The following is a 24828-nucleotide window of genomic DNA, read 5'->3' on the forward strand; positions in this document are numbered from 1 at the left end:
AAGGCTTGAGTGCTGGTGTCAGTGCCTGTCAATCTGCTGCTGCTACATACAGTTTTGGTCTTTCTTGTTTCTTTGGGTGTTTGTCCAGAGAATTATTCCTTCAGTAACTTGTGAAATCACCTTTTTCCCTTTAAATTCTTTAATAATATCCTCTTACAATAGCTAACAGCTGTGTACTGGGTTTTTTTTTCATTTTTTAATTGAAATGATTATGTAACATTTTAATTCCATGGGCAGAAACTATTTATTCCTACTGTGGTAGTATAGCAACCCTTGCAATGGGAATCTCAGCCTTATGTACCATGAAAATAATTATTAGCATGCTATTGAAGTGCTTATCATAAACGCTACTTATGATAGAAATGCTAAACCACTGGACAGTTGTATCATGACAGCTCTTCAAATTCCTTGCTAAATTGTAAAGATGAGCTACAGAGTTCAGGTGCGAGTTTTTCTGGGACATGGGTAATCCATTCATAATATGGAAGAAAATCAATCATCTCAACTGTATGCCTGGAGAATAAATAAAATGGATATGAACCACAGAAACTATGGAAGATCACAAAAGCCTGCGTTGTTTGGTATCGTATAGTATGTATGAGGATATAAGGTTTTACTTGGATACTTTGCATATGATGCAGATTGATTTTCCCGGGATGCTCACAGTGAAGGTGATAGGAGAGTTTTAGAAGATCCTGTAGTGTAAGGCATTGTTCTTCTTCATAATTGCTATAGTTTTTTTAGGACACAGAAAAATGATACAGCAAGTCATTATATGTGCCTGCATGCTTTAATAGTGGCTGCAATTAAAAAATGAACTTTTCCTTTGTCACGTGCATAGAGAAACATGCACTTCAAACCATGCTCGCTCTCAGAAGTACAACATTATTTTTATTTACATTTTCAAAACCACAAAAATGTACAAAGCAGAACTCATAGTTCACAGGCTCACTCTCTTCAACGTTACAAGAGGTATAGCAAACGTGCTTATGAACAAGCAAACATTCAGCATCGCTCAACAAGTCTATTTTTTAATAATTCAATTCTATGAATGAGATACTGAGTAAATTCTTACTTTGGGACACATACATGATTCCCACTGATTTAATAAAGAATTATGTTACACACATCAAGGTAAGAGCTTCTGGGTGACTGTGAATCGGTTTTGTTTAGCTACTTTGGAAAGATGAATAAAAAAATTTATCTGTGTCCCAACTGATCTCTAATTTAAGCTTCAGTAAAGTGGAAGTAATTTAGTGGCTCTAAGTGGGGCAGAAAAGAGGAGAATCAGGCTAAGGAATTTCTATGAAATATTAAGCAGATACAAAGACTAGTCCTCTGTTCATGGTTTTGCACAATAGGATGTGAATAATTAATTATGCCATATCTAACTCATACAATAATTATGGAGGCAAACAAGTTGCTTAAAAAAGTTTCAAAAGATACCTTTTCCCAAATATTTTGAGGGAGCTCTGGCACATTCTGTTTTGTTTCAGCATAGCTGTACTGGGGCCATCCCTGGATTGCCAGCATGTGGATCACAACGAATCCACAGGGTTCTTCTAAGCTCAGTGGAAGACCACCTGGCTGTTACGGTGTTAAGGTGTATTTACTGACTCTGCCCATAACCACATAGAGACCTATTCATTGGATGTACGAAGAAGTAATTAGTCAAAACACTTTATTTACAGTATATGGGAGTAAACGTGCTTATTTGTATGAGGCGTAAGAACACAACTTTGCTGCCTGTTTAGCAAATTCAGCTTTTTAATCTCCGACTATTTGCTGTCCGGAGTCTGCCTTCTGATGTAATTTTTAATATGTATGCAGCAAAACTGTCCCCTTTAAGCATCAGTTTCCTAAACTTCAGTTTAGCTGCTGTAGCAAGAATTTTTTTTCTACCTTGTTTTGCAGACTTTGCTGAAGGGAAACATATACTTTACTCCATTTTATGCAAGATCATATTGATTTCTTACTTGGCAAAACATTCTTAGATGACCTCAGCTCTGCACCTCAAATTATACAGCAATTCCTGTATCACAATGCTTCTGTTTCAGTTTTAAGTTACAAGTATGAGAATATGTTGTGCAAAACTTGTAGTCTTTCAAGAGACCTACTTTTCTATAGCATAATGGGAAAACCCAAATTCAGATAGAGTTCTGAAACACACTGATGTGTTTCAGAAAAAGAAATGTTCCAGTAAATGTAGCACAATTAAATTTTTTCTGCAGAACACTGTCATTTACGACTCTTTGCTTCATGTCATTTGCACGGCGCATCAGTCCACTCAAATACTTTAATGAAGATTTACCTTTCAATTTTAAATGGTTATGATGCAGATTAGGGTTTTTTTCCTGTTCCCCAGAACACTTTGGAACAGGAACATACGATTAGGCAGAGCGGATTGATCATGACAGGCAACTCTGTAATAGGATCTGCAAGATACCACGAAAGAATTAACAAATCAAATGAGAGTGAACTACACACGTAAGAAAAAGTTTGTTAATAAGGGAGCAAGAGCTTTTAGCTTTTACAGTAGTGTCTTCAATGAGCTGTAAAATAACACAACAGAGAAAAAAAATCCCAGATCTCGTAGCACTGAATTTATTAATAATTAGCCATTGCTAACTCCTCAGTGAGGCACAACTCGATTGGAATAGTAAATCTGTACCATTCAGGTTAGTTATTTATAGCGGGCAAAGGAAACACAACGGTGAGCACTAGCAGTGCGGGAGCGCTGGAGAAGCTACGAATCCTGCAGGTAGGTACTGCCCAGTCTGCTCCACGCTCATCGCACAGCCTTCCATTGACTTCTACAGTCCCGGGCTGGGTCTCCAGCTCTTCGACGCGTCCCTTCGTTTCTCCACGAAGCGGGTGCCATCCGCGGAGGCTCCAGTTGCCCAGCTCGACGTACATATACAAAATGGGACTGCGGGCACTGTACTGGGTCAGGGATGCGAGGCCTGAAGGGGAGGGCGCTTTCTGGCGCCTAGGCTGCGCCCGCTAGGTCCCCTCCAGACCCTCTGCCGCCGTGGCAGGGGGGGCCCGCAAGGGTCCCTGCCTCCGGCCCCGCTGCCCTCGAGCTTCCCATTGCTGAGCCCCGCCATCCGTAAAACGGAAGACGCGAGAAGCGCCTGCCCAAGGGCACGCAGCACCCGCCGGTTCGTACCTGTTGCTTTCAGACCCCGAGCTGGGCCTCGCAGCGACCTTTAATTCGGTCACACCTTACCGAAACAGCACGCGCCCCGGCTTTTAGGGGTCTGACGGGCCCAGCGGGAAACGCCACCCCGCTGCGCGGCAGGGGGACCCCTGCCCCTGCCCCTGCCCCTGCCCCTGCCCCTGCCCCTGCCGCGGGGCTCCGCGCCGGCCCTTGCGGCACGCCCTGACGTCACGGCCCGCGGCGGGCGGGGCAGGGGGCGGGGCCGCGCTCCGCAGCGGGCAGCGCGGGGACAGCGCGGGGACAGCGCGGGAGCGCGGGGCGGCAGTCCCGCCTGCCCTGCCTGCTCCGCCGGCTCGGCCCGGCCCGGCCCGGCCCGGCCCGGCCCGGCCCGGACCTGCCCGCCGGCGCCATGGAGGAGTTCCTGCAGCGCGCCCAGTCCAAGCTGGTGAGTCACGGCGGGGGGCAGCGGGCGCGAAACTTCGCCCGATTCGCCGGTAGCCGCAGCCGTCAGCCTCTCCCCCGGCAGCCCCGGGTGCGGCACCCGCGGACGCTCCCCAGAAAACTTCGGGGAGCGTTTCGGCGGCGGGCTGGTCCTCAGCGTTGCTCAGCAGGGCGGGCGGTGGGGGGGCTGGGGCTCGTGATCTTTGCGGCGTCGGCCGGGGCGTGTTTTGGGGGTGCGTTGTCCTCCCGCGCCTTTCTGCCCTCGAGTTACTGCTGAATAATGCTCTGCTCTACGAGTGTACGAACCCGTACTGGACTGGCATGGGGCGGGGCAGCAGCGTGCCATTTGGGGATGATTTGCGCGTTTGTGGAGACTTCCAGGTGCATCAAGTTGCATAGTTGAATGGGGAAAAAAACTGTGTCAGAAGTCACTGAAAAACTGTCATTTCTCTGGTCTAAATGTCACTAGGAGTAGGGGATGAGTTTGGGTAACCAAGACTTAAAATAACTGAGGAGCATGCAAAGGTGATCGAGGACCAGCCCCATAATTCTGTCTCATCTGCCATAGGCAGCTAATACTGTGTTAGGAACCACAGAGATATATAGGTCCTGTTCTCAGATGTCTCTCTTGGTAGGGTTGTGCTGAAACTGCAGTGCCTTTGTTTTGTTTACAGTGACCAATAATCTGGCCCCAAATACTGTGTGCTTTTTTTCCCCCCTTATGTGCAGTGCAAAAGTAAGATGTTTTTAAGACCGGGATGGTCTTAGGCCAACTTGTTTCCAGTTGTGAGGTTTGATTTTCTGTGCAAAACTCAGCTTTACAGTTGTTACCTTTCATGGGCAGCCTGCACTTCTGCTAGCTATCCCAGCTCTAAAAAATATGTTCAATTATAGGACTAATAATGGGTTAGTAAAAAAAAAAAATCCTGTGGCTGCTAGTTTTGCCCCGTATTTTTGGGCGCTTGGGACCTATGTGCTTGCAGGGCCCCCTCCCCACCCTTCGGAGGGTTGCTGTAGTTAGCTAAATGTAAACTTCATTGTTGATAATTAGAAATGGAGGGCCTTCCCAGTTTCATAGACCTGTTATGAATCTCTGGAGAGTGAGCAATCATAAAACCAAGATCCTCTTTCTCCAATGGCCATCATTCCTTGTATGCAATGATTTGTAAAGGATGGCTTGTTATACCATCTTTTGTTGTCATGCATATGTTGGAAATCGGAGAATTAAGGCATTTTTTAGAGGACTGGCAAAATAGGAGAGAAAATGAATCCCTTGGTGGCTCCCTTAATATTTAACTGTGTTGGCAAATGTTAACGGTAAACATGAGGTGTGTCATCTTGGTCACATGCCAGCTAAGTTGTTTTACTATGTGTTTTTAGGAGTTTGTAAAGTGTTTCCCTTTTGTTTTCATGTAAACAGTCTAAACTTTGGTAGCCCTGTTAAAAGACACTGCATAACACAGTTACAAGTACTTAATACATTTTCACGTCAGCATTTCATATATTGCAACATTTGAACTGGAGGTTTGGTTTTGACAATTTTCCTTCTCAAGTACATCAAAGGTAGTCTTACTTAATAGACATTAATTATTTTATGATAGCAGTCCCCTCTCCATCATTAGCAAATGGCAAGCAGTAAGAACAACTTAATTTTACTACTAAAAACAAATACTGCATTAATCTTTCTGAATAGCTGTTGATAATCAGAAAGGAGTTGTCTGGAAAACTATAATCTGAAGAGACCCGTGGATAATAGGTAATACTATGTCTTTAATTTAGATGAAACAGGGAGCCCAGCAACTGAACAGTAGCCCTTTTTATTCCCACAATGTGGGTTTTTGAAAGAAATGCAGACTTCTCTTTGTACCTTCTGAACTGTGGGAGAAAAACATATGTTTTGGAGCAGGTCTCCTCTACAGGAGGAGTACTGCGGGGGGAAGTGTCTTTCTGACTGTGGTCGTTTCATTGTATGGTCACGTCAGCTGAGCATGGCTGAGGAAGAAACATCCGAGCCCTAGTGTGTTCAGTTCAGAACAGATTTATAAATCTCATGGGTTGACTTCAATCTGCCAATTTACTTTGTACCACAGTAGCCTGGAAAAGGTAATCGAGAGTAATGTACGATTTGCTGAGTTGAGGGCAAACCAGGGGCTATGGTTTGGCACTGATGCAAATCTGTGGTAAAGCTGCTGAGGTAAATGGGCATGTGGCTCAGAACTAACAAGCTGCTGTGTGTTGCTGTGCTACTGCAGCGATATCTGTGGAAGATGCTAAAGCCCTACAGTTGCATCTCAGAGGCCTGACGATGCCAGTCTTACAGTGCTAGTGTTTCACACCATAGGTAATCTTGTAAGGTTAAACTGGTTACAGTGCACTGACTACATGAGTACTACTCAGCATGAGTAAAGGAAAATTTCCTTTACTTATGAACAACAGCTCCAGAGGAACAATTGCTCCAGACTGTGCAGGAGAACCGATTACTGCAAGTGCTTCATCATTCATTTGGGTCTGGCTCTAGCCACGACATTAATCAAGGCTGTTTTTCCACACAGAGCAAATTCTAGCCTCAGAGTATACCACACAAAGGACTTGCATGTCTTTTGTTTTCTAAGACTCTTGTATCGTGTACCTTCATTGATTGTTAAGAGAGGAAAATTCTCTGCATATTATGTACTAATCATAAAGTCTCCATTAGTCTATTCTTTCTTTAAGAACAACGAATTTTGCTTTTGTGACTTGTCATGTAGTCATTCAACATTCTTAGTACCGATTTTAAAATTGTTACATATAATCTATGTAAAACCAAGGAGGGAAAATATTAGAAGGCAAAACGTGGGAGAATATGAGAGATGCTGTACTGACATTTTGGGGCATTTATGGTTCAGTCCTGCAGGTTTTTCTCCAGTTTTCCTTAAGTCTGGTAGTAATGTGAGAATAGGTGAGACTACGTGAGACCAAAGGTCCTTCTAAAGCAGCATTCTGTCTTGGCTAAGGGAGGATTATAAGCAGAATATACAGGTCTGATGATCAGGTGTTGAAAGCTTAGATCAAAATGTATACCTGAACTACTATGTTAGCCACAGCTAGAGCCATCTTCCATACATTTGGCTATGTTTTGGGTTTGGTGGGGTTTTTTGGGTTTTTTTTGGGGTTGTTTTTGTTTTTTTTTTAATCAGTTTATGCTTTGGCTTCCACAAGATCCCTGAGCCAGTGAGTTTTACAATTTTGTCATGTGCTCTGTGTGAGTGGTGCATTATCCCTGTTTGTTTGCTTTAAACCATCTGCCTGACAATTTTAATGGGCGTTCCATGGTTCTTATGCCTTGAATGAATATTTTTTGTTCACTTTCTGTGGTGTTTTGTTAAGTATTACCATATCCCCCTTCTCTTCTCCCAAACATTTCCAAGCTAAGATTTTCTATTGCCCCTTCTTACACGAGCACTGGTCTATCATGCTGCTCATCCTTGTAGCCTCTCTCTGAAGATTCTATAATTTTATTAACCCTTTGAAAGCTGTGGAGTCCAGAACTGCCTGCTGTATTTAAGGCACGAGTGCATAAACCACTTTGACAGTAGTATAACAACATTTCAGGTTTTTTGTATTTTCTGAAGAGTTCTTGGTATTGTATTTACTTATTGTATTCATACTTACTCTATTTTACTGTCAGAAAGCATTTTTCTGATGCTTTCAGAATATCATTTAAAATGAATGTGTGATGTTTTTTCTGCTTAGTAATACCCATTTTAAAGCCCATCTAACTGTGTATGGTACCTAAATATAGTTAAAAAATGGAGGTGGGGTTGTTTCCTCACATTTTCGCTAGTCTGCACTTCTTGGCCCTCATTTCCGTTTACCGTTTTATTACCTAGCCCCTCAGTGTCGTGAGTCCTTTCTGCGGCTCTTGTAGCTACTTTTAGATTTTACTCTCCTGAATAATTGTCTGCAGCTTTTGTTACCTCATTATTTGCCTACCTGTCCTACTGGAAGTAATATAATTTATTATTTATGGATATGAAGAACAGCACATATCCTAGTGGACAATCCTTCACAGATATTTTTCCTTCATTGTGAAAACTGGCCTTTTGTTCCTGTCCTTTGTTTCCTAACTTTTAGTTCTTGATTGTGCCATGAGAGGATTAAACCCCCTTTTTCTTTGGTGATTTAGTTTCTTTACTAGCCTCTAGGAAACTTTTCAATAATATTTTTGGAAACCCAAGTACAATGCATTGACTAGCTTCTCCTCCTCTGCATGCTTGTTGAATTATTCAAAGAACTTTAAAAGATTTTGTACAAAAATGTCATACTTCACAAAACCTTGCTGCCTCTTCCCCAGTATATTATGTTATTGATATGTTTGGTGGCAATTCAGTCTGTCTCTCTCTGGGTTAGACTCACTCAGGCACAGCTAAGCTCTCAAGTGGGAGGAGAGTGACTGATTAGTCAATACACAATTTTGGATAATTTAATTAGAAGAATAAATCAACAGTTTAAGACTTCAGTGATGTAATTATCAGAATGATTATCAAAATGCTAAAGGCAATTAGAGAAGTAAAAATTCAAAAGTTATTTCTTTAGTAATTCTCTAATGTTAAGTACTGTGTGCTGCATGAGGTAGTTAAGTTTGGTATTTTTCAAGTAATCTCATGTGCTTCAGACTGTTTGCAGTGAAGCTGAATGACTGTGAGAAGTTAAATCAAGGGAGTCTGTCAAGAAAGAAGCTGTAAGAATTAAAAAAAAAAAAAAAGAATTAAAAAAACTGACAGAGTCCCCCCTGAGAGCTGTGGAGACAATGGCTGCCAGCCAGTACTTTTTCCCTGGCCTTAGGTCTGTGCTTAATGGAGAGCCTAATGCTTCGTATGCTGGCTTCAGGGAAGCCAAAGACGACGGAATGAGCCCCGGAAAGGGTTTAATGCACAGATAATACTGAGATATCCACATACTGCAGGCAACTGCTTCAAACTAGCAATTGAAAGATGGTCCTTCCTCTGCAGAGAAGAGCAGATTAGCTGGCGAAATAATCTTTCTAAATGCTGTGTCATCTTCAGCACTTAACAGCATTTGGAAAAAAAAACCCAAGCCCCCTAAAACTTCTTTTAATCCCTTGCTGCCGTAAGAAAAGAGACTATAATGCTAGACCAGTGTTAGCTGGCAGAGTAATACACTGGGCAAATGAGGAATTATGCCCCCAGGCAGATGTGCCCAGAATAAAATTGGACTGTGTGACTGGACATTTTCCAAAGTGAGGGCCAGGCTCATGACCAGGGAGATGCCTTTGAGAATAGTGAAAAAGGCTTCCAAGGCATTGCTTTGATACATATGATGAAAAATGAGTGTTGTACTTGTTTCTAAGGCAAAGAAGTTCAAAGAACAGTTAGTGATGATGGCATGACTTGAGCAGATTTATGTGACCGCAGTTTAAAAACAAGCTGAGTCACTTACATGTTTATTCATATTGCCTTTTATTTCCCTGTCTGGAGTTTTGTTATCAATGATAGGGAGTGGTTACTTTGAAAATAATATTTGATTTAGCTGGAATAAAGTGGTGGCTTTATGGGAAGTGAGAGACATTACAGAAGTGAAGCAGAAGTTATTTTCCCAGAAATTGCTGAACTTATCCAAGCAGAGGGGTAAAAAAGCTTTCAGGCATTGAGACAAGGAATCAAGTCTTACCCTTTCATGTATCTTCTCTGCATTAATCCAGCAGCACACAGGGGACTAGACTCTGTTTAGCAGGGCACTGACTGTATGCACAGAATTAAGAGTATGAGTAATGATATTGACTTCAGTCAGAAAACTCGTGTATAAGTTATATGTACACCTAAAAATGTTGCAGAATTGGAGTCTTACAGCTGATTAACCTTTTGTTCCTTAAATCAGTCAGAAGAAACCATGTACTCTGCAGCAGGAACTTCAGAGTCAGGGTTCATTAGTAACGTGGAAGAAAGAGTAAACATTGCGCTAATGTAATCCTGAGATAAATATTTAAACAAAGAATAGTTGTGAGCCATGCTGAGCAGATACAGTAATATTGAAAGGCTTACAGAGATGAGTGAAATTATTAGAAATATATTCTGGGAAATTCTGTTGAAGAGTAATTCCAAATATACATTCAATATGAGGAGGAAAATCTGAGAGCATGAAAACAGGAAGATGGAGATGGGAGTGTCACTGTAATGCAAATAAGATGTGCTTGTAGGGTGATGCAAGTGTTAAAAAATGCAATTTTGGGATACAGTCTTCGTATCCTATAGTAAGGCAGTAGTAGACCTTTGTATGTCTATAGACACACACACATCTCTAATAGAGAGGGTTATGTCCTGTAGACTTACTCTGTCTCTTTTTCATCATCATTATGCAATTTTAAGTGGAATGCTTCCTTCTCTTTTGGGTACCATATAACCAAAAATATTTCTTAACTGGAGGAAGAATTCAGAGAATCATAACAAAATGATTTAAAGAATTGACTTCCAAGGAAATAAAAATGAACTAAACATAAAACTTGATTAAATTACTGCTAAGCTGAGACACGAGCGCAGTCTGGATCTATGGGGTACTAAAAGCAATGCAAAGAAGGAATCATTCATTCATGTGCATAGGTATAAATAAGAAATTGCAAAATGGTCAGCAGAGGCTTAACAACAAAAGAATATTTCCTGAAAATGAGGTCTTTTAGCTAGGAGAGCAGTCTCCCAGAGGAAGGAGAGGAAGCCCCTCCATAAAAGCAAACCAAAATAAAACCTGAATGGGATGAACATATGTAAAACTACTTTAAAAAGCAACGTACAGTTATAAGGAAGATATACTTGGTGGTTTAATAGCCTTTTACAGTTCCAAAAAAGCCATACAGACTACAAACATGTAGCAGAAGCTGAGAATTAAACATGCTTTTCCCCCATGGATTTTCTTGGTTTTGGAGAACAGAAATAACATTTTAAAACGATAGCCTACATACCTTGCCTTTCTTCAGTCACTGGTGCAGTGATATGTTCTCATTTTTCACAAAAAAAAAAAAAAAAGGAAGAATAAAGCTCATCTTGGTGAATTTTCCATTGGAGGAGGTGTAGTACATCAGATTAATCAAGATGAAGCCAAATTCTGTTGTGAATAACTCTTGGATGTTGCATCATTGCATGCACAGCTGACATACTTTGTTCGTTGTTCTACACAGAAATAAATTCCAAAGGCATTTCAGTGTGGTATACGTCAATTTACTAGGGTATCGCACTACCCATACTGTTATTTAAGTGTGATACTTTGGTATTGACCAGGATCCTGTTGTGCTAGATGCTATACAAATACTTCATAAAAAAATCTGTTCAATCCCTGTCTTAAAGAGTCCGTAAAGTAAGTTGGAAAACATACAGGAGGAAGCAGATGAATCCAAAGTAGTAGTAGGGTGGTAATAGGTAGGTGTGATAACGTTTATGTATCCTAACCTATTTGTTAGCAGTTTGGCAAAGGGCAGCTTTGAGTAGGAGGTAGAAAAAGGAAGATGGGGAGGTTTGGAAACATGTGTTGAAGCATAGGGACAACACTGGAGGAAATGAGATCTGATTATTTTCCATTCCTCTGCTATTGACCAGCTGGAGATTAAAATTTCATTATTGAATAGGAGATAATAGATGAAGCAGAGGAAGGTTTGAAAAGGTTTCAAAATGTAGTTTAGGGATTCTATTTAATGTGTGGGAGCAAGGAGAGCCAGGAGAGAGAGGCCTGTATGGACAGAGCCAATATGGCAGGGTCAGAGCCACAGACGAGGGGAAGGTTTTCCACAGCATGGTTCTGGAAGCTGCCAGGTTTACCTCTGCGGAAGCCAAATAACATTTATCTGATGAAACCATCGGGCAGTGGTAGCCAGAGTGTTAGCTCTGAGGGTAGATAGAAAAGGTTGATGAGAGAATAAACCTGTGGGACTTGGCAATAGGCAGGATGTGTGTGTCTAAACTGAACGTGATGCCAGGATTATGGGCTGGAGTGATGGGCAGGATAGTTTTATTAATCCCTATATATCTGTTGTATATGTCTCCCTGAGAGAGAGGTGCAGTAAAAGGAGAGGGAATAAAAGCTCAGCTTTAGCCGTGCTGAGTTGGTGTATGGTGAGATTATGCCAGGGAGGTGGGGAGAAGGTATGGGATTTTAGTGTGAAAAGGGGCAGGACTGGAGCAGCACCGAAGTGCCCGTTTGCCAGCCTGGAGTCTTGAGGGAGGTCAGGCTTAGAGTTTAAATGACTTGATAACATTACTGTTATATTCTTTTTCTCCAGAGAAGAAAGCCTGGTGCCAGCAACAGTTAGACAGGTCCTTAACAACTGGAATGATATCACTTATTCTAATGAGATACAAATAGATTGCAGCACAGTAAGGACAGATAGTGAAAAGGTTAGGAACATTTCAGAAAATGATGACATCTGGATGATGTCAGATAGTTCCTTCCTTGTTTACTATATCATTTGACAGTAACTGAATAATGTGTAATAGACCTAATGCACTGGCCCAGTTCCATCTTGCACAGTCATAACCTACTTTTATACATTCCCCTCTAGCCTCAATTTATTAGTCTTAAGCCTCCTTACGTCAACTTCTGTCTAGAGCACAGGGAGATTTTGCAGTATACTTGACATGATTTACCTGTTTTGTACTACTTAGGAAATTTTGATTTTGCTGTATTTTGGTAGCAATAATTGTGTTTATGTCTTTTTGTAGTTGACATGGTTTTGATTCTGGTGTAGTGTTCTATGTGGAAGTGGCTCTGTATACAGTGCCTGACAGTAACTAACCAAGCTAGCTGTTGAACCAGCTTTTGATTAAGTGACAGACCATCATGCTGAAGTGACTTTTTCCCTAGTGGTTAATCTTGCTGTGCTACGTTGTGATACAGAGCATAAGAATCATTATACTTAATAAATACTTTCTTGTTCTTGTATAATAATGATTAAAAAATCCTGAGCAAAGATGAGTTGGTAGGGAAGAAGAAACCTCTGAATTGTTTCTTCAGATATTACCATGCTTTTATAACTCATGGAAATAAGTGGAGACATAGAGTCTAGCTGGTGTGCTGACAGAGAAAGGCATATTCTGCTTGGTAAACCTTGTATGCTGTTCTGCGGTCAGTAGGATAGGAGGAAAGAAAGGAACTTTTCTTTTGAGTTTGCTTTTTTTTTTTTTTTTTAAATGAGAAGCAGAATTGCTCCATTTAGAATGTATTTGACTCTTTGTGAGGCTGCGATAAATGGTAAACTTTTAAACACTTGGAGGGACAGTCTCTCCTAAATAGACACAGCTGGCAAGTGATCAGTTGACTGATTCAGCAGCCTTTCTTTTACTTAGAGGTTTTAACACTCAAAGTCATTTGCAGGCCTGGCTAGATTACAGCTGAGTCAGATGGAGTGCAGTGATAGGTTAACTTGCTGGAAAAGTATACTACTATTTTTTAATTATGCGTGTATGCAGTCCACAGAAGTTTCGTGTGTATTTACCTAGTTTTCTTACAGACAAATCTGTTCGATACTGTGTCTGCATTCACATTATTCAGAAGAGCAAGTGCCTTTACGTGATGTACCTGTGTGCTGTGGGTTTAAGTCTATATGAAATCTTGGAAAGGTTAGCCTGCCAGGTTCCTGTATGGTTTTTTTTATACATGTTTGAAATGGATAGCCTTATCAAGTTAAAAGACCAAATATGATTTTAAAACAACTGTTTCACTTCTGGCTTTTCTTTGGTTTTGGATTTGTTTCTGTGTTGCTTTGAGTTTTTGGTCTTTTAATTCAGCAAGCATAAAAATGGAAATTACCCATTCAGCTGAAATAACTTTAGTGCAGAAAACAAAATTTTCCCTTTTTGCAAAGGTGGATGTAGCTGTTCTTTCTCTTGACTTAGTTGAGATAGTAGCTGCAGTAATTTTTTCACTTGCAAAAATACTGTAATTCAAGTTTACCTGATTTACAGATTTTTTTTTTTTCTTCAAAATGAGTTACTTGTTCAATTCGTGAGGTGTTTATGGGCTGAATTGTATCACTAAGGCATAGGCTGTGGTAGAGATTATATACTTCCTCTCCACCACCCCTAAGGGAAATGTGTGCATTTATCTCTTTGTGATGTGATGGAGCTGTAGAGGCTAATGGTGCCGTTGCTGCAGCCAGCTTTAAAATTATGCATCTTGGCTATTTTTTACATAAAAATTGTTTTGGATATGAGAGGAAGAGGTGTAGGATGGCTTTGTACAATTCTTTGCTTTCTGCATATTCTGAGAAGCTAGCTACATAAACTGATATAAAACCAGTTCCATGCTACTGTGTGGAATTTGTTCCCTCCCTGGAGAATTTGATGCACACTAGAACTTCAGCATTGGCAGTCTTAGGAAGAATAAGCAAAGGCAGTGACTTCATTTATTCTTTGGAAGGGTGGCATAACTGTGCATTAAAGCATTCATTCCAGGTGTGAGAGAGTGGTGCAGACTGGAGTTCTAGTCTTTCATCTCCAGAGACATGGACTCATATCCTGTTTTAGATCACATGTGAAAATGAGTTAAGTGATCTAATCTTAGCAGCTATTTGTTCACCTCTCAAAATCATTGCACGGTTTTCTACTGGTAGCTCTTGCAAAGCGGAAGAGGGATTTCTAAGGCTGGATGTGAAGTCTTTTGGTTAATCGGTTTTGCAAAGTTTGTACAATAGTTATTGGTATGAGCCTGTCTCAGTATCAAAGTGTTGAGCCTTCATTTAAAAAAATAACCAACCAAACCAGCCATGAACTTAACCCCCCACCCCCCACTGTGTGAGAATTGGGCCAGTTACAATCTTACAGTCTGCAAAAATAATTTTTTTACAGATTCTAAATAAAACACAAATTACAGTAGGTAGAGAAAATGAACTGATCTAAAGAAATATTTTTTGTGAAGTTTAGGTAAGTATGAAGACTGAAGTCTGCTTGACTGAAAATGCTGAGATCTTTTTTCTTAGAAATAGAGCAAGTTAAAGTATATGGCTTACTTGTTATGGAAACAGTTTATATGCCATTTCTGTGTTCAATATCTGTCCCCATATAAAATAATTTGAATGTGTCCCTTTACCGAATTGTCTATGGTGGCAGAAGACATTGCTTGAGAAAACTTTCAGGCTATCTATTGATTCCCCACCCCACTCCCACCCCATCTTGTAGAACTTATTTGAGATTTTATTCTTGCTGTCAAATGCCTTGCAACTTTTATATTAGGTTGGGAATTCAAGTTCTGCTCTGTGTTACTGTGGTGAAAATACAGAGTAATGCCAGTTCTGGTAGCATTAGTTTATGTTTACACTGAGAGAAACAGAAGAGACTGGTTTCAGCGTGCTAAAATGGAACACTAGATATAAAAATGTTCTCTTTTAATGCATACAGCAATAAGCAAGTGAACTTACCTTCTAGCTTCCTTTTCTCCTCAACTTTCTAGCTTCCAAAGAGAGGAAAGCAATGAGATCTTTATTTATGTATTTAATTTCTTTTCTTTTTCCTGTGTTTTCTCTCTGCACTTTCTCCTTTCCTGCCAGTATGATATTCAGTAGTCTCAGCCATGTTATTGCCATGTCGGTTTTAGGAGTAGGGGCATTCGTACCAATGTGTGTGAAACTAGTATAGTCTCTCAGTAAATTTCAACAATTTCAGCATGCTGTAGTACAGGTACCTTGTGGTTCTCCATAAGTGCTTATAATAATGCAGTTTATCATTTCCTTCTGTGCCAACCAATGAGGTACAGATTGGTTCTTTTGAGTGTCTTACAACATTTAGGATAAATTGGCCTTTTGGCAGATGATTCTTTATGAACTGCCGTTTTCTGTTCTACCTTACAACATGCTGTCCATTGCTAGAGGACCAGACAGTTCATCCTGTTTGCCTCTGAGGTTATTTCTCTTTGCATTGTGCTGCACTGGAAAATAAGCAAGGATGCTAAACAAGAGGTGAAATGACAATCTAAATCTTTCTAGCCCTGCTTTACATGTATCTTCCATTGTTAACTGAGTGCTTAATGACTTACCTTTTAAGCTAGTTAGATATTTGTTTTAATTCTTTGCACATTTCAGTTTTTCAAAGCTTAGATTCGTGCTGTTTGATGATGTTATGGAAAAAGCAACCTAGTTAGTTGCTGTATTAAGTAGTGATTAAAATCTAGCTGCTTCTGTCCCAACCAGATAAATCATTACTGTATTGAATTAACAGCAGTCTGTAAGAGCAGAATCTACTTTTTGCTTCCATAAATCAGAAGTGGCTATACAAATGAAGCTTATGGGTAATCAAGAGACAAGGAGTTCTGCTTAAGAAGTGCCAGGCTTATGGCAGAAAACATGAAAAATCCAGCACTATGTCATAGCATTGTTTTGAGCTGAGGCAGCGGCCCTGTGGTACAGTAGCAGAAGTTAGAGCTGGAGTAGTAATCTGACATGTTCTGTCCAATTTGAAAGCTTAAAAGGTGATAAAATAGATGGCACTCCAGGCACTGTAAGGTGATAACATCTCTCTTAGACGCCTGAAAATGTCTGTTACAGATTTATTACATTATGAGAACATGGGACTCGCTTTAAAGTACAGGTTTGGATTTTAACGTTTCCAAAGTGACTACGTATATCCTTTAGGTAGAGAGCATGTATGTTAGCAAAAGAAAAGAAGCCAAGATAGAGCAAACTGGAAGGACGGTGTAAACACTGAATGTGTCTGTCTAACCTGATGTCTCAGGCTTACCGGTTTTCACTTAGCCCATATTATTAAAATACCACTTTCATCTAGTTCACTTGCTTGTGCGCTCGTGCTCTCTGTCACTCGCGCACGCAGAGAGGAACACAAACCCTTTGTCTCTCTGCAAGTGGGTTAATGGACTAGGGAGCCCTTGGGCAGCATTTTCTGCCTTACGTGCCTAAACCCGAGCGCAGTGCGAGGCTGAGGACTGTTTCTGACATCCCACTGAACCAGCTGGGGGACAGTGTCTTGTTCTGTGCGTGCGCCTGCATGTACGTGCATTTGTAAGCATGCTGTAGTGCATCTCCCAACAAGGTGTAACTGGTGTCAGGCTTGGGTGAGGCAAGGGGATGCAATGCGTTGTACTTCCCGCTCATGTCTAGGGAGGCTTTTTGTTGAGATGTGCAGGAAAATTCCTGAGGTGACAGGGGTGGAGACTGAATAAAGCTGGTCTTGTTGGCGTCTTTCATATGTATTAGAAATACTGTCCTCTTAGGTAAATTTACACCTCTAAAGAAAGGGGAAGCTAGACTTTCCTTGTGCCCCTATTTTATGCTATAGCTTTTGCCTTTCTGACAAAAACTGTTCAAGAAATAAAGTACTCCTAATGCTCTATTTTCACTTTGATTTGAAGGAAAAATTTGAAGGCCTTGAGGGCAAGACTTAGGAGAAGTGGCTGAGGTCCCTTGGTTTGCTCAGCTTGGAGAAGAGAAGGCTGAGGGGTGACCTCATGGCAATCTGCAGCTTCCTCAAGGAGGGCAGCGGAGGGGGAGCTGCTGATCTCCTCTCTCTGGTGACCAGTGATAGGACACGAGGAAATGGAATGAAGCTGCATTGGGGGAAGTTCAGATTGGACATTGAAGTCTCTTCACTGAGAGGGTGGTCGATCACTGGAACAGGATCCCCAGGGAAGTGGTCATGGCACCAAGCCTGTCAGAGTTGAAGGAGCATCTGGACGATGCTCTTGCTTGTACGGTTTAGTTTTAGGTAGTCCTGTGAGGAGCACGGAATTGGACTCGATGATCCTTATGATCCCTTCCAACCTGAGATATTCTAGGATTCTATGATTCTATGAAATACGAAGAGCTTTTAGTTCTTCCTTTGAAACTAAAAGAAATATAGTAAACAAATTTTTGCAAGCTTTTCTACAAAATCAAAAACAGATCTGTTCTTCCATGTAGTCATAACTTGACATGCTCTTAGGTGTATTTTCAAGCCTGGATATTAGTAAGTATGTCATTAACAGATATGTTCAGAGCATCAAAGGTTCTTGAGAAAGCATTTCAAGTCAACCAACTGTCATTTTTAGCAGGAAAGAGAGGCTAAGCTCTGTCCCCCCAGAGATCCCAGCAGAATCCACAGCTGCAGTAAACAAAACAGGCGACTGGATGTCACCGACACTGTACACAGCTATAGCTGAAAGATCATTTATCTTCAAGTTAAAAAGATTTAGCCCTCGCAATAGGCTATTCTTCTATGTCAGTCCAGAGAAGCTAAGCAGTGGCTTCTTTCTAATTCAAATGTGCCTTTTTTTTTTTGAAAAGTAACACACCATTGTATTTGTTTTGAGGACCCCTTACACATTTCTGAATGTTTAGAAAGTGACCCATTTTTGTGATAATTTGGTGTGAGTTAGATTGATAGGTGATAGACAGAAGAGCATGTTGTGTGCACTGAGAGTTAGAAACCACTGCTATATTAAGAAAAACAACCAAAAGTATGTAAGAATAGATAATAGGCAAGGCAAGGGAATTTTCTTGCACTTTCTGCATCTTTACAGAATACTTGGGTACTTGCAAGCCCCATGCCATCCCTGTGCATTAACACTGGGTACTATTTTGAACAAGATTATGGTCTGACACTTTTAAGGTAGGAATAGCTTGCTGGAAATCATGGAACTTTATTTGAAATGATTGGTGAGTGAGACAGGGTCAAGGCCAGGGAGTATAAACCACCAAAAAATAAAAACCAAACCCAAACCAACCAACCAAAAACCAAACAGCAACAACACTCCTCCCCCCCCCCCAAAAAAAAAGAAAAAGTGGGAAGTGGAATGATAATATGAAAGATATTATTTATTGAATGCAGAAGTGTCCTATTTGGTTCCTGGTTCTGTCAAGAATCTAAATAAACTTGAAAACTTGACTTGAGTCTTGAAAACTTCCTCCTTTCCCTATGCTTACATTCTCTGTCTGCAATTTTTAGTTACTATTCTTAGAAAGATATTAATTTCAGGGGCCCAGCTTTACCTAATTGCAAATGTTTATGAGGGCATTTAATTAATGTACATCAACATGCATAAGGTTTTAAATAGCTCAAACCCACTGAGCTTTAGTAATTAGGTCTTTTTCCTGGCAAGCCCTTAAAAAAACACCTATATAGATTTGATAGTTGTACTGAGAGAGCAGAGAGCAGTGTAAATCAAGGGAACCAAATGTCAGTTGGAAATAGTGGGGTGTTTCCAGTCACAGAGAGATGGGTTTTCCCCTCCCTCTCCTCTCTGGTGCTCACAGCTTCTGCTGCTGAATGGTCTGTGAGAAGAAAGACTTTTCTTTTCGTTCTGAAGAAGGCCATGCTAAGCCACAATGTTATTTCTATTTTTGATAGGGTGATCTGTCATCCAGCAGCTAATACTAAAGCTGTCTGGTCTCTATGTCTTAAAACACATCTCTTGTAAGTGCATCTTTTGAAGTGTCCCTGGAGGAAAGAATCAACAAGTCTGATTTTAGCTCTTTATCACCTGCTTTTTAATTACAGAGATTAGTGCCAAATCCTTGAATTGGACTTACTATCAGTGGGGAGAAAAAGGAAGACACAGAACATCAGTGCAATGTGTTCTTTTTAGCTAATGATAATCCATAAGGTAAATGTGCTCCGTAGGTCAGGTGGGATACCTTTTTTGTCCCTGTCCTCAGGCCTGCGTAGCTGATATACCAGGAAAGCAGTAGAAGGGTGGGAATGGAGTTGGGTGTAATTAGTTACGGTTCTGCAGTGCTGGTGGTGAGGGGAACTGGAGCAAACATGCAAAGGACCAGCCATACCATCTGTAAGGAGGGGATGGAAGACAGGATCTCTCTCTGTACACAACTTCGATGTGGAGTGTTAATTCCTAAGCAGGTATTCCTCATATTTAAAGTCTTATAAACTTACATAGAAGTAGTTCTCTTATATTCCAGGTTATTAGATAGGAGGATATGCAGATACTTTGTCCTACGGAACATAGCCAGCATGCCTACGTGAATATGTATGTGCACACACTAACCCCCGACATGTAAAGTGTCCAAAGTGCATACCTGTGGGCACTTCTGTATCTGTAATTTAAGAGTCTTACCTTTTGATGGTAAAATAAAACTGTGCTCCATAGAGGATACTGTAACCTCATCCCATCACAGACATTTAAATTTAGTTTCTTTTCTTCATAGAAATGCGTAAATCCTCAAAACATAAAATGTAGGAATATTTTAAAATAGTGAAAGACATTTAGGAGTGAAAAGTTAAGTCAATGCTTTTGGTAATTTTGAGATGGGAGCTTGGCTATATTATAGTTTGTACAATGAAGTTTCAAGAAGGGGCAAAGTATCTTTACTGAGATCAATAATAAGGAATCAAGTAAGTAGCACTAGCACAGCTCAGCACTCTGGCAAGACCAAAGATATTTTGGCAGAAATAGGAGAAATATACTACTAATACTGTTCCAGAAAGCTGCTAATCTTCATGCTTTTTCTGCAACTTTAATTTGAAGTTCAGTTTGAGCTGTAATTGGTATTAATGTCAGATCTGAGCAGGGGAGAATCAGTTGCACTTACATAAGTTAAAAAAGGCACTTTTATATCTGAGAACACTAATATTTCATATCTGGGAACAATACCATACTGCTATGTTTGCTTTGGACAGAATTTCTGAAATTACTTGCCTTTTTTCTTTTTCTTCCTCTTTGCCTTTCAGAATGTTTATTCTAAGTCTCTGCTTGGGTACTGACTGTCATGTTACTGGTATCATTTAGCCATGACAGATGAAGGAATTGCTTAGACAGGGATGATATCTGTCTTCTGTGTCCTGCTAATTTGCAAAGTATTCAGATTTCCAAATCTGGTTGTAATTTTTTCTGAGGAGTTACATATTAAGAGATTTAGTCGCTTAAATATTTTCTACTACATTCTCTGAATATTGTTTTTTTATGCTGAAGCATTCTCCTGAAAAGAGAATTCCATTAATGAGGAGCAGTTAGGTGTAGATTCACTTAACTGTTACAGACGTTCCCCATATTGTGTGTTTTTAAATGATGTTTTAAGTTGTTTCCTCCTACTGTTAAGCACAGCTACCACTTTGTATCACATTAAGTGATTTCACAGACTAAATCTCAGCAGAGTAAAACCTGCATTTTTTTCTTGCTGATGTTAGCTTAAGCATGTTGCATAGCCCAAATGCTTCACAGTATACCCTTCATAACAGGTATTTTTTGTCATGCTCTTTTAAAAAATGTATATCTGTTGCTATCTGTATATCTTATATACTGTTTTTAAAGAAAAAGATTAAATACAAGTTAAACTTTCTATTTTGATGCTAATTGTGACACTACGGTAATTATTAACATCTTGGTTTCCCAAATTGATGGAAATCATTACAATGTATTTGTAAGGCTGGTTTTAAAATCATAGGAATGCAATATTCATGTGACCTCAGCAAGTGGACACGGATCTCCTCTGATAGCCATAACAGTCTATTTTTTTAAGTAGACCTCATTCTCAAAATTTGCTGCTCATATATTGCTGTGCCTGTAATAGATGATTCAAATCACAAAGCCTCTGCGGGTTGGTCCTTGTATAAATTTAAACAGTTTACTAATCTGTTTGAGTAATTATGTAGTGGAATATGTCAAATCTCTTTTAAATCAATATGTCCTTTTAAGGCCTGATGTGCTTTTTTATTCAGGAGTGGCAAGTATAAGTTGGTATTTGTACATGAACTCCATCTAGATCCAGAGAGTAAATGTTCAAATATGACTGTGTATAAATATGTTGCCATTATACCTTATCCTCTTTGACTGATCCTGAGAAAAAATATTGTTCTATTTAGCTGGTAAAAGAAAGGAAAGAATTATGCTGTGTTTATTTTTAACAGACTTTCCTAATTCCATTAAAGCTGAACAGATATCCTTTCAACAGCAATACAAGGCCAGCACGATTCCCGTATAAGGGGAAGAAAGCTACACATAGTTATTCCTCTTGTTCTTTCAGTGCAAAATGCTTATATTACATAAAATGCTGTGTAATGGTCCTCTGATCTGCTGAGATTTATGCAATTAACTAAGCAGAAACACTGAGATAAAAAAATGTCAGATTGAGAACAGAGAGTGACCTTACACTGCAAAGCCATGAAATCATCACCAGTTTCTAATGTTACCACTGTTCCTGTTCTGACAAGTGTTTAACTGGATGCTTGTCAGTATCTCCAAGGGTGATGAATCTCCTTTTTTAACACCTTGAACACCTGGCGAATACAGAGGAATTTTAGTTCATGGGTTGCAGCATTCTCATAGCTGGAAACACAGGAATTGTCTTATTGGCACATACTAAACGTCCATGTGATGGAGTATGCTGTGTTGCTAGTCACTGAGGTAGGGTTTAATTACAAGGAAATTCTAAATGCCCTACCAGAGTTCTCAGACTTTACCAGTAGAAGAGCGTGGGTCTGGCTGCTGTGATCAGTCTTTTGCATCAGATATTTTGGCTTGCATAGGTCCCTTTTATGTACTCAGGTTTGGGTGGTTTTGGTGTTTTTTTGTTGTTGGTTGGTTGGGGGGGGGGGTTTCCCCCCACCCTCAGAGATTTAAGGACTTCTCTCTGTGCAAGAGGCGACCTAGAAGGGATGTTGTGCTGTCAGATTTTTTTACCTTTAGAATCACTTCAAGCAAGTTTAGAGCTCCATGATTTGGTGGAAGTAAGGTATTAGCCCTAGAGGAAGCAGATACTTCTTTGCTAGCTTACGTATCTCTTCTTACCTTTGGACCCCTTGTTCTTAATTACACCAGACACAGAAATCAATGGATGCTGCTTTTCCTAACAGCATGCTCTTCAATTGAAAACCAAGAGCTTGACTGTTGAGGAAGATCAAGCAAGTCCCTGTGTGGGGGAGGATGCAGTTATTGGTGTCTTCCATAGATTAAAAATACATCAGAGTGTGTTAAATATAAAATTAGAAGATATTGTTGATCTGTCAGTTGAAAGGTAAAGTTGAAATACTAATGTAATTTATTTTGTTTGTCATTACCATATTTTTTTCTGAAGTATTTGTTGTCTTTTGAATTAGCTAGGGCAGCAGATTTGCCAGGGATGATGAATTGCCCATTTTGGTATTAACTGAGAGGATTCAGCAAAACTATCATTGAAGAGGATGTCTTACTTAATCAGTCATTAGTGTCTCTTCATATGTGAATTTGTCAATTTATATCTGCTGTTTCCTCCTGCTTAATAAAATTGGAAATAATACATTGTGAAAACCTTAATACAAATGGGTGAAATTGAGCCAAACCTTAAACAAAAAAAATCTCTTCTGGGTGCATTCCTTGTTCTCATATTCTGTTAAAGCTTATCAAATTTTTTAACAGAAATGAATGGCATAACATATCTTTAAAGAAATTGTTTCATAGCTTAATAATATAAACAGTGCTTCAATTTACTTTGTAATTACACTTTAAATGATTTTTGTCTATTTTTCATACTTTTAAAGCGATAGTTGGTATGCTCACCATGAAGATCATCTTTAATACTGTATACTCTCTATTTCTGTGGTTCTCTATATAACATATCTTCTATGAGATAAAATTGAACTACTGTGCCACATAAAGTCTGTCTGTGCAATCAATAGGCTACTTACCATTACAGAAGCTCTCACCTCTGTTTGAGATGGGAGTTGTTTTGGTAGCTACAGTGACAATCTGGCTATAGCTCTATAAAAGAAAGATGTGTTTATTGTATTGTAGTTCTTGACAGATCTTGGCTGGGCTGGAACATTACTGTTATGACCAGCAGAATTAACATAATTTGTTTCTTTTTTGTCTGTACCAATTGTCCTAGTGCATTAAATTTAAAACATGGATTAGGTACACATATATTCTACATCAAGACAAAATAATGTGAAATGGAGCTGAGGTTCAGAGAGGCAATAATAATCATCACCATAAATATTTTTTCAGTATTATCATCTGTATGTCAGTTCAAAGTGTCACTGGCACTATACAATAGTAAATAAGGCAAGAGTCTTACTCCAAATATGGAACCTATAGGTTCTTACTTTTTTGGGGAATCTTTTGTAATAGGCACTGTGGTGCTTTGTGGGACTTCAACTGTTGCAGCGCTGAACTCTGAAGTGCAAGAAGGAATGGGAAAGGCAGATTTGAGCGTATTCCCTTCTATAGATCTTTCCCAGCTTGCCCCAGGTGTAGGAGGCAATCATGATTCCACCTCCTGATAACTTTTTGCTTCCTCTGGGGGATATTTTTCAAAGTGATTGCTGTTTCTTCCAGGTCTTTTACGATTTTTCCATTGTCAATTGCACTGGACAAATACAAGAATTAGATTTAGTGTTTTCCCTGGTGCACTACATTTTCATAGAAAGACATTTAAGAAATAAGTCCCTGCTCAAACTTTTTTTTTCCTGAAAAATCTTAAATCCTTAACAGTATTGTAAAATTTTTCCCTGAAACCCAAACACTCCATTTCAGTTTCCTAGCCTTTTCTCACTGAATGTTAAAAGAGGAAAATTTTCAGTAAGTTAGGACTAGTGTTGCATTTCTTCAGGAATATTTGTGGATTTTTTGTTTTTACAGGAGTGTATTTTACCTGTTCCATCTCATTAGAAGGAAAACTAACATCAGCACAGCAAAAATAAATGTTTTAGATTGCTACTGCATATTGCCTTTCAGCACACTTTAATTAAAGTGGCATTTGTTTGTCCTATAATATCACCATTCCCTAATCGATGTACTGAGCAAGCACCATGGTGACAAGATAAGTTGCTTTGTTTTGTTCCATATGTCTGTGTTCCAAATTTTCCATAGTTTTAATTGGTTCCCTGCAGAATAACATTTACAAGCATATGGTATGGAAAATGCTGACTGCATTTGTTATCATATATTTTAGTACACTGGTGGCACTAGATCACTAAGCCTTTAAATGTGATTATGAGGTTATTTAATGCAGTCAATAGTGTGCTTAAAACACAGCAAAAAATCTGCAGTGAGCCAAATGGTATGAAGGAAATATGTTTGAATTCCTTCTTAATGGTTCAGGGATAGATGGGGAAGTCTGATTCAGGAAAGATTTTGGGTAATGTTTATGCTGAAACATACTTTGTCACCTAAGAGTAATTTGGAAAGCTCTGTGGAGGCTGCTTGCCATCACAACAAGAGGAATGTGCATAGGAACGTGGAATGCAGAAAAGGCAAAATACATGGTAACATCAAAGATTATTGACTTCTGAAGAAATACACTGGCATTAGCTGATGGACTGTAGGGTCAGCCC

At 39.7% G+C, this 24828-nt stretch overlaps 1 protein-coding gene and 1 long non-coding RNA gene across 7 annotated transcripts in view; one reads left to right on the top strand and one right to left on the bottom strand.

Moving 5' to 3' along the window:
* Window positions 1–768: 768 nt before the first annotated feature.
* LOC128137832 (uncharacterized) lies at window positions 769–3319 on the bottom strand. 2 transcript variants are annotated; one of them, XR_008233866.1, is made up of 2 exons: window positions 3170–3319; window positions 769–2938 (listed from the first exon to the last, which is right to left on the bottom strand). It is a non-coding gene; the product is annotated as an uncharacterized LOC128137832 (long non-coding RNA). The 2 variants fall into 2 exon arrangements; XR_008233867.1 differs by having other exon boundaries at window positions 769–2943.
* Window positions 3320–3480: 161 nt separating this feature from the next.
* PRUNE2 (prune homolog 2 with BCH domain) overlaps window positions 3481–24828 on the top strand; it is a 145493-nt gene continuing 124145 nt past the window's right edge. For all 5 annotated transcript variants that reach the window (XM_052777743.1, XM_052777746.1, XM_052777744.1 and 2 more), the window contains exon 1: window positions 3481–3605. In XM_052777743.1, the coding sequence (XP_052633703.1) occupies window positions 3570–3605 (36 nt within the window). In that variant the 5' untranslated portion in view covers window positions 3481–3569. The remainder of the gene's footprint in view (window positions 3606–24828) is intronic.

This window comes from Harpia harpyja, chromosome Z, assembly GCF_026419915.1.
Source record: "Harpia harpyja isolate bHarHar1 chromosome Z, bHarHar1 primary haplotype, whole genome shotgun sequence".
In the NCBI taxonomy this organism is placed as follows: domain Eukaryota; kingdom Metazoa; phylum Chordata; class Aves; order Accipitriformes; family Accipitridae; genus Harpia; species Harpia harpyja.